Source organism: Meles meles, chromosome 4 (genome assembly GCF_922984935.1).
Source record: "Meles meles chromosome 4, mMelMel3.1 paternal haplotype, whole genome shotgun sequence".
In the NCBI taxonomy this organism is placed as follows: domain Eukaryota; kingdom Metazoa; phylum Chordata; class Mammalia; order Carnivora; family Mustelidae; genus Meles; species Meles meles.
The window spans coordinates 82,891,451-82,906,214 of NC_060069.1; the positions used below are offsets into that span (position 1 = coordinate 82,891,451).

At 41.3% G+C, this 14,764-nt stretch overlaps 1 protein-coding gene across 3 annotated transcripts in view; it reads right to left on the minus strand.

Moving 5' to 3' along the window:
- The window catches only part of ARHGEF26 (Rho guanine nucleotide exchange factor 26), a 122,469-nt gene that overhangs the window by 100,971 nt on the left and 6,734 nt on the right, over nt 1-14,764 (minus strand). For all 3 annotated transcript variants that reach the window (XM_046003503.1, XM_046003502.1, XM_046003501.1), the window contains one exon: nt 14,581-14,726. In XM_046003503.1, the coding sequence (XP_045859459.1) occupies nt 14,581-14,726 (146 nt within the window). The remainder of the gene's footprint in view (nt 1-14,580; nt 14,727-14,764) is intronic.

Consider the following 14,764-nt stretch of genomic DNA (forward strand, 5'->3'; position numbering starts at 1 on the left):
GGCCCAAACAGAGCCCCAGTACTGACATGTCTACAGAACCTGGGGCTCTATCTATGTAATAGAGGCAGTCCAGTATCTGTGGAGGGAGCCAACATTAATGATACCAGTCTCTGGGTCGACCAGATGACCACTTCCGTGGGTTATATTCTCAGGCCCTCTGTGAGCTGATACCGTTTCTAGATCAGGTGGGTGGCACACTCTTTCCATGTTTCCCTACAAGCCAGGGAAACCAGAATGGGAGGGTCCCAAAAGACTGACCATCCCATAAGGCTCCAAAACATAGCTAGTTAAAAATTAGATCAGATATTTATAATCCAAGATCACTCTGGCTCCATAAATCACTAATGTACACAGAATACCCAATCTGAGCTAAGACCTTTAAACTTGCTGAAGTTTACCCACTTGCTGAAATCAGCTGGTTATTCATGCTTTCTGGTGATTCCCTATTCCCAGGCTTTTGTTCTCAAGAGTTCAAAAGTGGTAAGGGAATGAATTGCCAAGCAAAATTATACCATGGGACACAATCACTCCAAGGTCCTTTCTATAGACTTAACACAACCCACATAGCCCCTGAATTACAAATGAGCTAGAGTCCTTTCACTGCAAACAACATGGGAACAGCCACTCTCCGAGAGTATGTCTGAAGTCCCTAAAATGAAAAATCTGCCAGAATCTAGAAACAGTGTCCTTGTAACCAGGCCTGTAGGCTCTTTCTGGGCCCACTCAACCATGCATGGCAAGAGATCCTGAGACATCACTCCACCTAAGCTATGAGCTGCCTTTGGACAGGAGTCTAATGGATCAGAGATCTGTGTAACCAAAGATCAGATAAATGAGATCAGGAGGACAGTATCATACTTTCAGGAAGGGGTGGGTAAACAGATAAAATACTCTTTAAAAAAAAAAAAAATGGAGAGGTAGAAGACAATGGCCCATTTAATAAAATCATTTTTAAAAATATCTCAACTACCGTGCCAGGGATCCCCTAATTTGTTTGTTCTGAAAACTGATCCCCTCTTTGATCTATAGTAATAATTCTGCAATCCTCACCAAAGTTCTTGGATCTTAAGAAGCAGCCAGCCCTCTCAGCCTCCTGGAGGTAACCTCAGGTCTGCTAAACCAATGGCAAACTCAGGGCAGGCTGGCGCTTGAGGCTTTCGCTCCCTTATGCCCTCTGCCCTGCATCACCTTCTACAGACAGAGTCAGGATTCCTGAATGAACACAAATTATTTCAATACAGGTAGGAGGCTGAGAGTACAAACCACAAGCAGATAGGTAATTAAAAGTACAAGAATAAATTGTTGTCCTTTGTACAATTTAGGAGATAAGCATGCATTACTTCATTACAATCAGCCCTCTCTACGGCTAGAGCTAGCTCTCCATATTAGCCAATTCCTGACACAGAGTTCTTGTCAGTCTTTCATTTATTTTTTTCTCAAACTACCCCTGCTTCAAATGCTTACCATGCAGCAGAACCTTTTAGCAACCCCGCAAGGAAGCTGGCAGTATCCCTGTTCTACAGATAAAACACAAGAGTCACGAAGAGTTAAATCATTAGCCCTACTAAGTAGTAAAACTGGGGTTCCAACCCAGGCCTGCCTGCTCCCCAGCCAGAGGCTGTGAGCTCTTAACCATCCCACCAAGACTGCCTCTTAACACTTGTGAATTCCAAGGAGTTGCTATTCTTCCCCTAAACTGTGGCCCTCCTCCTGAATGCCCCAGACACTTCATCTCCCACTGGGTTCCCAGCTTCTGCTACAGTGAAAGCTAAGCTCTCCGTGGGGTGCCCTGGGATTTAACCCGTTCATTAGTCCTGGCATTACTCCTGCTAAGCACATTTTTCTCTTTCACTTGTGGCTCTTACTGGCCTCATTCCCCAGTGGGGCTACAGAGCCCAGACTCCAATGTACTCATCCTCTCCCCCACCAGATAAGCAAGAGAAACAGCTTTCCTTTATCTATCAACAATTAAAGAGAAGGAAATGAAGTTAGGAAAGGCATGAAAAGCTAATGACATGGAGTAGAAAGGATGAAAAGGAAACCGGCTTTAGAAGAGATGGACAGTTCTCTACAAGTATTTAATAAAAGTTGAGCAGTTTTAAAAAGTGGAACACTTAATAAAATACTGAGGAGCAGTGCTGATGGTGGTTCACAGGGGAAGAGATTGGGAATGGTGGTAAAATCAAAGCAGGTTTCAGTCTTAACTGGTGTGTTTAAAGTTGTAGTAAGGACAACCTATCTGTTTTACTTCTGTAATTCAAAAATATTGTTTTAAAGAATTTAATCACCTTTAAATTTTGGATTTTAAATCAAAAACTGAATAGGGAGTTGGGTAAAAGAACCAAACACCCACTTATTTGATGAAATACAATATGGGTTTTAAAAAGTTCTTATGAAGAATGTTTAATGACATGAACAGTCACTTCACAACATGGGTAAGAGAAAAAAAAATGTGTTATAAAACAGCAGGTTTAATGGCATGAAAGGATATTTACAACATTGCTAAGGGGAAAATATGTGTAATAAGACAATATTATATTATTGAATTTTTGCTTAAAAAACCTCCATATGTACACACATTAAAAAAAACGCTAGGGCGCCTGGGTGGCTCAGTGGGTTGGGCTGCTGCCTTCGGCTCGGGTCGTGATCCCAGGGTCCTGGGATCGAGTCCTACATCGGGCTCTCTGCTCAGCGGGGAGCCTGCTTTTCTGTCTCTCTCTCTCTGCCTGCCTCTCTGTCTACTTGTGATCTCTCTCTGTCAAATAAAAAAAAAAAAAAAAAAACCTCTATACATGAACACACACACACACACACACACACACACACACACACACCCTTGTCTGAAAAGCTCTATACCAAAATGTCAACAGTGATGGGGAGAGGAAGAAATTTCAACTAATTTTTATTTTCTTCTTTATGTTTATTGGGAACTATTTTTGCTTAGTAAACATGTCTTGGCTTTGTAATCAAAGCCTCATTTTTAATAAAAACTAAAATAGGTTTCAAAGTCCTTTCTCAAGAAAGGAATAAAGCAAGCAGGGCAAACACATGGAATTGCTTAAACATGGCAATAATACCTGCATTTCTTTGTTGTTGTCCACAAGGAAAGCTAGAGACATGGCAGGTGACCACCAGCAGAAAAAGAAGTAAAGCAAGGAAAGGGAGGCAATAAGAAAGCAAGATTTCAGTCAAGCCCAAACCACACAGTGGCTTCTGAGGCAGAGATGAAAATGTTGTGATGGCAACAGGGACTGGGCTAGAGCTGGAGGTAACTGAGCACGGCACCCCGACTTAGTGAAGGTCTAAGTCAACAAGGTCTGACGAGGGCAGAACAGGGCTGAGGTGCCCCTCTTGCAGGAGAGGAGCTCCTGTTTGTGAAGGTGATGCGGACATCTCGATGCTATTCCATTTTTATTTGTGGTTTTTGTCAAGTGGCATATGGAGAGGAATGATCAACTCCAAACCAGTCAGTTACTTAAAACAACAATGACAACAAAGTTAATTTCCTAGATTTGCAATAAAGACCTAACCTGACGAAAACCTGTCCTGGAAAATTGGGTAAGAAAGCAAACTGATATATATATATACATATATATATATATATATATATATATATATATATATACACACACTTTTTTTTTAATATTTACTTATTTTACGGAGAGAGAGACAGTGAGAGAGGGAACACAAGCAGAGGAAGTCAGATAGGGAGACGCAGGCTCCCAATTGAGCAGGGAGCCCAATGGATCCCAGGATCCTAGGACCCTGGGATCATGACCTGAGGCAAAGGCAGACGCTTTAAGGACTGAGCCCCAAAAACAAATTGATATTTAACATTAGATGTACAAAGCATGCAATGTTTTCATCAGACAGGGATTATCTTCTTGTATGGAGGAGATCTGAGACACTGGCAAGACTTACTACTGTTGTAGTAAGCCATATTTCATACCTTCATTGCTTTTATTTCCTACTCTTCTGCCCACAGAGTTTTAGTCACCCTCCCTAGAGAAGCTTCCCTGATCTTTACGGCTCTTTGTGATTTCTATCTATGTCATTCATTTTGGCACTGTGCCCTACATTCTTTCAGAAACACCATTTAGCTGTTTCATTTCTATTGTCGTCTGAACCAGCTTCTAAGTTCCTACAGGGCAGGTACTGGGATTTAGGCTTGCTTTGTTTGCCACATCCGCTGCGATGCAGTGTAATACCAATGAATTTTCGAATCAGACACCAGCATTTTCCAAACTACAAGTGAATGACACAATAAAGTCCATGAATTTCTGGTCAACACCTATTGAAATGTAACAAAACAGAAAAGACAGAAATATCATAGCGTGATGCAAGTATTAAAGGTAACTTCTAACTTCTGTTTGAGATACACACACACACACATGCATATACACACAAAAAACTACAAGGTAAAATGTGTTTCTCATTTGTTAAGCCTCTGATATATACAGTGTTTGCAACATCAACTTCGCCACGTGTAAATTTTTCTTAAAGATTTTACTTATTTATTTGAGATATAGAGAGAGCATGAGCAAGGGGAGCAGCAGAGGGAGAGGGAAAACCAGGCTCCCCAATGAGCAGAGAGCCCGATGCCAGGCAATCCCAGGACCCTGACATCATGACCTGAGCTGAAGGCAGATGCTTACCCGAATGAGCCACCCAGGCGCCTCAGCCACCAGGTGCAAATTCACACTAGATAGGTCAGCAGTATTGCTAAACAGTCTCACAGACCCCTACAAGGAACACTGTTCTACTCAGGCCTCCACAAAACAAACTAACCAAGGGGGCCACATTTCTCACTATATTGAACAATAGAGGCCAAAGCTGACTGGAATAGAGCTAGTTAGGCACCTGGCCAAACAACAAAGATTGGTTAAGTGGCCTATTAAATGGGGGGGGAAGTGCTGAGCTGCTCTGCTCTGACAGGATTCTCTCAAGAAACTGAACTGGGTACTTATATATGGAAGCTGACAAGAAAACATGAGGTGAGTAGGACCACACAAGGTAACCGTAAATCTAAGTTACAAGAACTCAGAATCAGAGTGTGCAGGAGCTCTCAGGAGAAAAGACAGACATAGCAAAAAGGAAAATGAATTCATGGCAAGAAGAGAACCCCCAGGCAGACACTTGCTAAGACACATTATCGACCAGGTACCAGAGAGAAATATCATTCCTGCTTTTCCAGAGCCCATGGCTCCATTCTAGGTAATCTCAAAACCCTAACAAAAATAATTGGAGGGAAACCATATTTAACACAGTGTAGTCTCAGCTGCGTTGATACAAGGTAGACAAGGTATCCTGCTATTGTCCTAAGGGCCACGTGAATTGTAGTGAAATCACCTAGTACAACCCCTGGTGCACAGTAGGTCCTCTGCAAATACATGGCTAACAATTTAACTGCATGTCAACAAATTAAAAGCGTAATGATCCAAAGGCAGGTCCCTGAGCTACAGCTATCCTGCAAGTCAGCCCCTGCACTGCCTGCTCCTAGGGAGACCTTGAACCCATGAGGATATAGGGGATCCCTGTTGCTCAGCTGAGAGAACAACAATCCTACTCCTTTGCATATCACTACCTGAGGCAGAGTTTCCTGCTGCTTCAAAATGGGAACCACTCCATTTTTGTGTTATTTCAATTGAATGGGTGGCTGTGTTTATTTCTTACACCAAAAGGGAAAATAATCTGCTATTTTCTTTCACTGGCAATACTACTTCTTCTATAGAAGCTATCCATTGGTTCTGTAGTCTTTACCTCTTCAAATAATAAATATTCAGATAATGAATGCAGTAATAATCTTAAGACATTAGAGCACAGACTAAAGTAGAAAATCAACAGACTATCAGCATTCTAGATAAATTTTTTAAAAATTGAGAAATGAAGTTTTAAATGTTAAGTCCAGCATTTAAAGATGTAATAATAGCTTTTATAGTGATGACTTCTCAAATCATCATGGAGACAAATCACTCTATGGATGTGGCCTTGAGGAACAGTCCCATCACTGGACTAAAGGACTGGAAATGCCACACAGGCACACCTTAAGATGTAAAGGGTAAAAACAAGAATCTGATAGATGATTTCCACAATCCAAAGCTCAGTATTCTAGACATTTTTTGCACAGTCATTCAGAACTGCTCAAAGTAACTCAGCCTTCCCTCCTTTACCTAATCTCACTGTATTCCTACAGAATGCGATCATTCTTGAATGCATCCCATTGACCTCCCCAGAAGAAATACCAAGTGAAAAACTAGGTTACTACTGAATTTGATTTCACCATAGCCAATACCTACTATAGGCTAACATAGTTTTAAACTATGAAGATGCCAAATTCCCCAATGTATCAAAGACATGTATTAAATCCAGGATGTAGCCAACCAATGATCAAGAATCTTTTTTTTAATAAAAATTAAAAACATCCTCCAAATGGTCCCTGAATAGGAAACTTCCTTACTGCTTTCACTGCTTGAGTAACTTTCTACTACTTTCACTTCCGGGATTAGATGTCTACATGTATTCATTTATTTATACATTCATTCATAAACTCACCCAATAGTTACTGCAAGCTTACAATAAGTCAAGCACTGTTTCATGTCCTAGGGAAATAGGAGGAAACAAAATGGACAAAAACCTCCCCTTCCTGGACTCATCTCCTGATTCCTCCTCCATATTGCCCAATGCTCAGTCACACTGATGTTCCTAGAATATAAGGTGTACTCTGCCCCAGGGCCTTTGCATTTGTGGTATGCCCAGTGTATTGGCTCAGTTGTTGATCACCACTGTAAGGCTTGGCCTTTACTCTACGTGGACTCGAGAACACCTGAGGGAGCCAAACGAAGAGACAGTTTCTCAGCATATTTTAACAGCATTACAATAAACAATATAATTCCATGCTCCTACATAGAGAGGAGATGTAAAGGGACCCCAGGAGATCTACTTTTGAAGGTGAAGGCAGCAAACTGGCTTTGTCCCAAATTGGAAGAGGTTATGGGAGAAAAAGAAGACTGAGGAATGACTCCAAGGTTTTTTCACCTTGGCAACTAGGAAGATGGAGTTGTTATTTGCTTAGGAAAAAAAATGTGTATATTGTGGGAAAAGCAGGTCTGGGCAGGAGAGAAGAGAATTAGCATAAGTAAATTTTTGGACAGATTAACTTTGAGAGGCCCATTATATCAGAAAAGAATCTGGATACCCTTGTCTGAAAACTCAGGGAAATGTATGGTCTAGAGATAGAAACTCAGAAGTCATCAGAGTATATGATGTATTTAAATTAATAAGATTGGAGGAGATCACCGGGATGCCTGGGTGGCTCAGTGGGTTAAGGTCTCTGCCTTCAGCTCAGGTCATGATCTCAGGGGCCTGGGATGGAGACCCGCATTGGGCTCTCTGCTTGGCGGGGAGCCTGCTTCCCCCTCTCTCTCTGCCTGTCTCTCTGCCTGCTTGTGATCTCTCTCTCTCTTTGTGTCAAATAAATAAATAAAATCTTAAAAAAAAAAAAAAAAAGATTGGAGGAGATCACCAACCGAGCACAGGTAAGAGCCCCAGAGATGGAGCCTAGGGAGCCTGGAACATTTAGAGATGGGAGGAGTGAGGAATTAAGTGCCCACCAACAAAAGCAAGAAGCTCCAGCTGCAGCAATTTTGTTTCACTCCTCTCACCCACCATTACCCCCGAGGGTCTATATACAGGACAGTTTCCGTGCCTGGGACTCCTCAATTCGGTCCCTGTGACTCACACCAACTTCACCCAGACACCTGTCTTGACACACCACTGATGGCGACTCATGTCTCTTCCTTTGCCACCATCTATCGGTTGACAGCACCTTGCGCAGACAGGTGCCCTCCCCCATGGGATCTCAGAGCAGCACAAACACGTCCTTTGTGGCATTCATACAGGTTTTTTTTTTTTTTTTGCATTCATACAGTTTTAATTCTGTCATTGATTTGTGTGATTATTTGATATCTGTGTCACCATGAAGGGTGTCTGTAAGGAAGTGAACCAAGGTGGAGTCTGTCTTGCTCTATCTCTAGCACAGAGCTAGCTCTCCATTAAATCTAGATGAATGAAGGACTCCTTCGTCAACCTCTCTTATTGGTTTTGTGCTCAATGAAATAATAAAACCCTTTTTGTATTGGGTCCCAAGTCTAGGTTTCTCACTGAAATATCTTTTTGTGGTTATGCCAATCAAAATTTAATATCCCTGTGCTCATCTCCTCCCACTTGGTAGGAGCACCTGTCTCTTGCACTCTGCCTCCCTAGGGGCATGGCACACACATACCCACATTTCACACCCTATTGTTCTCTTGGGAGAATTAAGAACATAAACATTGCCATATCTACTATTCAATTGCCCTTTCATTACTCAGCTCCAGCTGGAAAAGTTTTTTTTCATATTCTGAAGAATAGAATATTCAGAAAGGGTTACACAGCTCAAGTTCCAAATCTGCTACAAATCAGAAAAAGGAAAACTTCTAAATGTGTATGAAAAACATGGGAACTATACTTAATACATAGAGAGCTCCAAGGGCACCCGGGTGGCTCAGTCAGTTGAGCGTCCAGCTCTTGATTTCAGCTCAGGTCAGGATCTCAGGGTCATGGGAGATAGCCCAGCATCAGGCTCTGCGCTCAGCAAGAACTCTGCTTGTCCCTCTCCCTCTGCTCCTCCCCTCTTTCTCTCCCTCTCTCTCTGTCCAATAAGTGAATAAAATCTTTAAAGTCCTCAAACTGAAATAAAGAAACAGAAAAAAATTATAAACAATATTTACATAATATGCTTGTGTGTGCATTTTCTGAAGAGCCATGCCTCAAAGGTTTTATTCTCAAAGCATGTATAACCTTTCAAAGGGAAAGAAGCAAAACCGATATCCATCCTACAAAATAATGCCGAAGCTAGAAAAAGTACTGAAGATCATCATGTATAGACATGAAAGGATTTATAAGACACATGGTTCAGAAAAAAAGCAAACTGTAAAAGCTGCAGAGTATATATTTAAGTAAACACATGTAATCTTTATTATTCCCTTCAATTTTGAGATTTTGAGAATGTTACCAAATTGAGAATAGCATTCCTATAGAGAAGGGGAAAGAGACTGGGATTGCAGACATGATGAAAGAGATTTTATTCTTACTTGAAAAGTTCATTTATTTTTTACATGGAGAACATATTATATTTTGCTTATATAAATCAAAATTAATTTTCAGAAACATTAAAAGAACAGCATCATCTAATTGCACTGACAGCTAAGCGGGCTTCCAGCTCCAGCCCTCTTGACTAGAACAGAATCTCTGAGTACGTTTCGGATATAAGCACATGGATCTCTATTTCTGTTTACAAATATAGAAACATTCCAGGAGAACTACTGCCCAATTTAAAAGTGCGCACAAGTACATATCTAAAGCTCTGACAATTTCCACTGAGCGCTAAAATCAAGCCAGGCATGAAAAATGAGCATTTTTTTTCTGTTTTTTAAACAGAAAAGATAGATATGGTAAAAGGCATTAATCATCTAAGGTAAAAAATAGTTTTATGAGACTGCAATGTTGCAAAATATGAATGGAAAATTATATGACTGAAGAGATTATTTTAAGGAGCAAGTCACTGAACAACTGAAAATTAATTCAGACAAGTATAAAAATTTAAGGAAAAAGAACGCATTTCTCTATGACCTCTAAATGCATAAAACATTTTCTGCAAACAGGATGATATTCAGGTTTATTACATCTGTCCAGCTCTAGTTTTTAGTAGAAAACAGACCTTTCACAATAAACATGGTATAAATTCTGGAAGGGTAAGTCCCATCAGATCAAACTGCTAAGTCACCAGGTGTCTGTTATATAGTCAACTGGATGAAATTATACTTCTACAAAATCACCATTTTTCAAATCATCCTTCCTCACCTGGCAGTTCAGAAAGTCATCCAGAGGCAAACGACGTGAGCTTGAAGAGCAGAGCCAGGACTCAGAAACTGAGGTCCTGACATCAGACCTCCCGTTAAACCTTTAGCCCCACTCTGCACAGCTGAAGGAATACTCTGAGGAAAATGGAAAAACTGCTTCCTAACTAGAGAGTTTAACATTTCTGAACAAACTGAAGAGATCAAAATGACTGAAGATGACTGATAAACCCCCCGTCAGCAAGTGCAAAGGAAGAGGAGAGCAGAGGATGACTATATTAGGTGCTGAATTCCAGCGGGAAGTTCGCCTGCGTGCTTGTTTTTGCCTCTAGAGCCTAAACACCCTTTGCAAAGGTACCTGGCATGTCAAGGTGATGGAAATTACACAAACACACCCCATGGCAAATAAATGGGGTCAGGGCACGGCTGGTGAGTGTGGCTTCGGTGCTGTCACTGATCTTGAAAAAACAAACACTGGTTTCACAACCATCATTTTTCAGGACATGCACAGTATGTGAGCTCGGGGCAGGGAGGCGTGGTTAGGAGGAAAAACAAAAAGACTCCAGTCAAGATTTATCCTTTATTTTCTGTAATACTGCAAATGCTTCCAGAATCCCATTAAAGGATGAACTGTAAGGAAATCCTAAAGCTCTCTTTGTATCCAGGACTCAACGGGTTACTTGGCAGTCACTGTACCAAGGACTTGGTGTTCTATCCCCAACTAATAGTATCGATGTTTTTCTTCAAACCCACAAGCTCTTCCCAGAGGTCTGAGAATTACTGGCTTCATCCTCATGCTGCCATTTTAGGTGAGTCACTGGGCACCTGACCTGTGTGTGGCACGTTCTGGGTCTCTGGGCACAGATCTCTAGAAATCAGAAATGACTTTCCAATTTCAAAGCCTCAAATCTATGAACCATAATGATTTTAAATTATTTCTCATATATCAGTGTTCTCCCAGGCGTGAAAAGTAGCACAAAGTTATAATTCCTGGAATGAAGACATCCTACACCTACCTACCTACTTTGTATATACTCAGAGAGTTCTACCTCCTTCCATGACCAAGGGAATGAAAAGTAAACCTGTCACCCTCTTATGAGACTAAGGAGCCCAGGTTGTATTTCTGACTACAGGAGAATAGCCACTGATGCACCGAGAACCCACTGGCAGAGGCACCATTGCTAAGTACATCCGCATTTGCTTACTTTAATCTGACTCGAGAAGTCTGGGCAGCTAGATTTTCCCTTCTATTGAGGAAAAATTACACGTTTCTTACACAGTGCTAATTCTCCCTTATTGTTAGATAATCACAACACTACAGTTAAACCTGTCCTTCTAGGGCACCTGGATGGCTCAGTTGGTTAAGCGACTACCTTCAGCTCAGGTCATGATCCCAGAGGATTGAGTCCCGCATTGGGCTCCCAGCTCCATGGGGAGCCTGCTTCTGCCTCCAATCTTCTCCCCTCTCATGCTCTCTCTTACTCTGTCTCAAATAAATCTAAAAAAATAAAAAATAAAATAAAAAAACAAACCTGTCCTACTAAGGTTTAATGTTAAGGGGGAGTGGGGGGGCACCTGTCACCTGTGTGATTGTCCAACGGAACCAAAGGAGACACAGAGACAAGCACACTAAAACATTATACTACAGACTGAAGGCTTGAAGACCTATGCAACAACTGTATATCACTGCAAACTGCCGTACTCCTCAAGAGCCTTTTGCATACTGAATGCTTCTTACTGTCAACTGATAAGCAAAGTTTCATCATCCCAAGAGGCAGGCAGGTGTTTGCAACAAAGATTTTAAGACAATAAAACAACCAACAACAGTTAATGCACATATGTGCTCATGCAAACCCTCACACACAGAAAACCACCCGCCCTACTCTCTTTCTGGGATCAAGGCCATACTCAAAAAAGAATTTTGTATTAAAGTGATATATGCATGATGAGATGGGGGCTACCGTGTCAATCTGGCACATTAAAGGTAAGCATGGGAAGAGCAGATGTTTCTGAGACCTGCACTAACCCCTGTGGCCTGTCTACAAGGAAGGATTGGGGCATGAGGTCAGACAGAGAAATGGAGGTGCTGATCCCTACGGAGACATCCTGACAATGCTCATAATTCACAAAAGCTTCCTTTCTTTAGGATCCTAATGGCAACTTGGACCTAACAACTGCTAGGCTTCTGAAAAAGAAAAGACCACTTTTTCATTGAAATATCCACTTTCCTAAAAGCCAGAGCTATCTGCATCTTTTTAGTGGATAGAAAACCCACATGGGAAGTACAGAAGAGAACTTCAGGACAGTGATTATTTTGGAATGGCAGAAAGGAGAAAAGTACTGGAGAGGAGGGTGGTGAACTGGATCTGCCCAAAAAAAGAGAGAGCCCCAGTAAATATGTTAAAATGTTAGCATTTGTTCAATGTGGTGGCAGGTACCCAGAAATCTATTACACATATTCATTTTTAAGTTTTTCTGCATGTTTGGAGTACTTTATAATTTAAAAAAAAGTAAAATATTTTAAATGTGAAAAGGAGACACAAAATGCACAAAGAAAACACGGGTTGGAGTCTAAGAATGGGAGGTGGCAAAGTCCAATGTTGCTTTGATTAAATGTAATTGCCAAGCAACACAGTAAATACACACATGCCTCCTGGAAGCACTAAAACCCAAGATAACACACACTGAAGTTAGAACCCACCTTATAGTTTTACATTTTGTCACCAGTCTTTTGATAGAAATCTTGTTAACAAAAGGCACATGGGTACACGTATCCTTGGCCAAATGAAATCCATGCCCGTATTTGCAGTTGTGCGGAAGGATGTGTAGTATTATTTTAACGTGCTTTTGTTAATCTACTGAAAGCCAAACTTCAGGAGGCCTAAGTATGGCAGCTTGCTTTTCAGCACTCAGAATAGGTAGGATCAGAATGTGACACATCAGTACACCTCGCTGTTCAGCATTCAGAGAACAGTGGCAAGATTCAGGCCTGGGCTAACAAATGCAGCTGTTACCACGGAGAAAGAACTCAAAAAATCCACAGCTTTCTTTTCAAGGGTCCTCTACCAAATGGTCCACACCACAATGGAATGACAGCCATTTAGAGCTAACATGGCCTCCATGGGCCTTGTCCCCAGGTTTTCCACATGTGCACTTTGGGATAGAATATCATGAAATCATTGAATTAGGGTATAAGGTTACCAAATGTCAGTTCTGTGAGTAGGTATTATCACCTGAGCACAGGCAAAAATCATAGAAATATCCTAGAAGTTCCAAACTGTCAGCAGAGGAGACAAGACTGGCCCCTAGATACTTTGTTGGCCTCACACATCATTTCTCTAAAACTTGAATTGGGATAATACTCATAAAACTCTGGATTGCTGCGTTCTCCTTCCTAAATGTCAGAAGGAACATTTCCTAAATGTCAGAAGGCGCACCAACAACACTGGGCTGGTGTGAGCTAAGTGGCAGCGACTAAGGTTATATCGGACCTGTTCACCATAATCCCTACCAGGCCTCAACCTCCATACTCACCAGCATCCCCTTAATGCTGCTTGCCCTGCCCTTGTATGCATTTCAGCCTATGGCACATATTAAGGGTGCCACACCTTGGAAGCACTGGAAATAAATAAATTCTCCTTAGAACAGAAATAGAGGTTGGGAGGGAGACAGAGAGAAAGGGCTCAGTTTCTAGAATTCTGAATTCCAACACAGACTAGAAGAAAGAAGGAAGAATGTGACCGAAGTCATTCCCATCATCACCATACATCCATTCCCATGGCCTGTTTATGAGCTCCAATGTACGTAACTCCTTTTCTTAGGTCAGCGTGTCCCCTGAACACATGAGATTCCGGACTCTGAACAATGCCCATTTCAGCTTAATAGGGAATAGCTTCTGCTCCCGTGTTGCCTAAGGGACTCACAGAGGTGTACTGGCTTGTTTTCGATGCAATGCTCCCACCACCCAAGCCAGCCATGGGAATTCCTTTCTACTTGGTAATGCATCGGAGGCCCACAGACACTGTGCTCAAACTCATATCAAGTAAACTAAGCAGCACACTGTGACATTTGTTAAGCCAGGAGGAAGAGAAATTATAGCTATAAACAAAAGATGTTTGATGCAGAGAGGAGAAATTACTCATCAATACAACATAAGTGTCAGACACGCTCACACAAAAGATGCACAGAGGGAAAGGAAACAGACTGCCACTCATTAATCAGCTGCAAGAACATATAAAAGTGTCTAAATCAAATGAAGTTTCCAAGGAAGAACTGTCATAAACTCCCTCTTGTGCATACACACACATATATTTATATATATAGTCATAATTATGATAAAGTTCAGGATAGATTAAGTTACCTCTGCATACACACACACTATGTTAAAAAAAAAAAAAAAGAGAGAGACAGAGAGACACCAAGCAGGAAAAGCTTCCAGGTAGAGTATATCATTGTCAAGATACCTTATTTTATCAAAACCTAATTTTCTTGATCAGAAGTATCAAAATCAACATTCTCACTAGAGTGAGGGTTTCAAGAAACATCTCACAATCTAAAAGGAAGAGTCTTTCTCTTTCAGGTTACAGGATCATTGGCAGAAATAATTAAAACCATATCCAAACCTAATTTCCACAACTTGGTTTTTTCAGGGCCACAGATCGGGAAGAAAAAGGTAAACACTTACCGCAGAGAGCTGGCTCCACGTGGACCTCAGTGGCTTGTGGTGAATCACAATTTTTTCATCTGACTTCTGTTCTTTGGGCTCTGACTCTTCATCAGAGTCAATGTCAAGAGCCTTTTCTTTGTAGTTCTGATACAGGACAGCATTTTCTGCAAGAAACACAAACCCTACATGTCACTAATGGCCC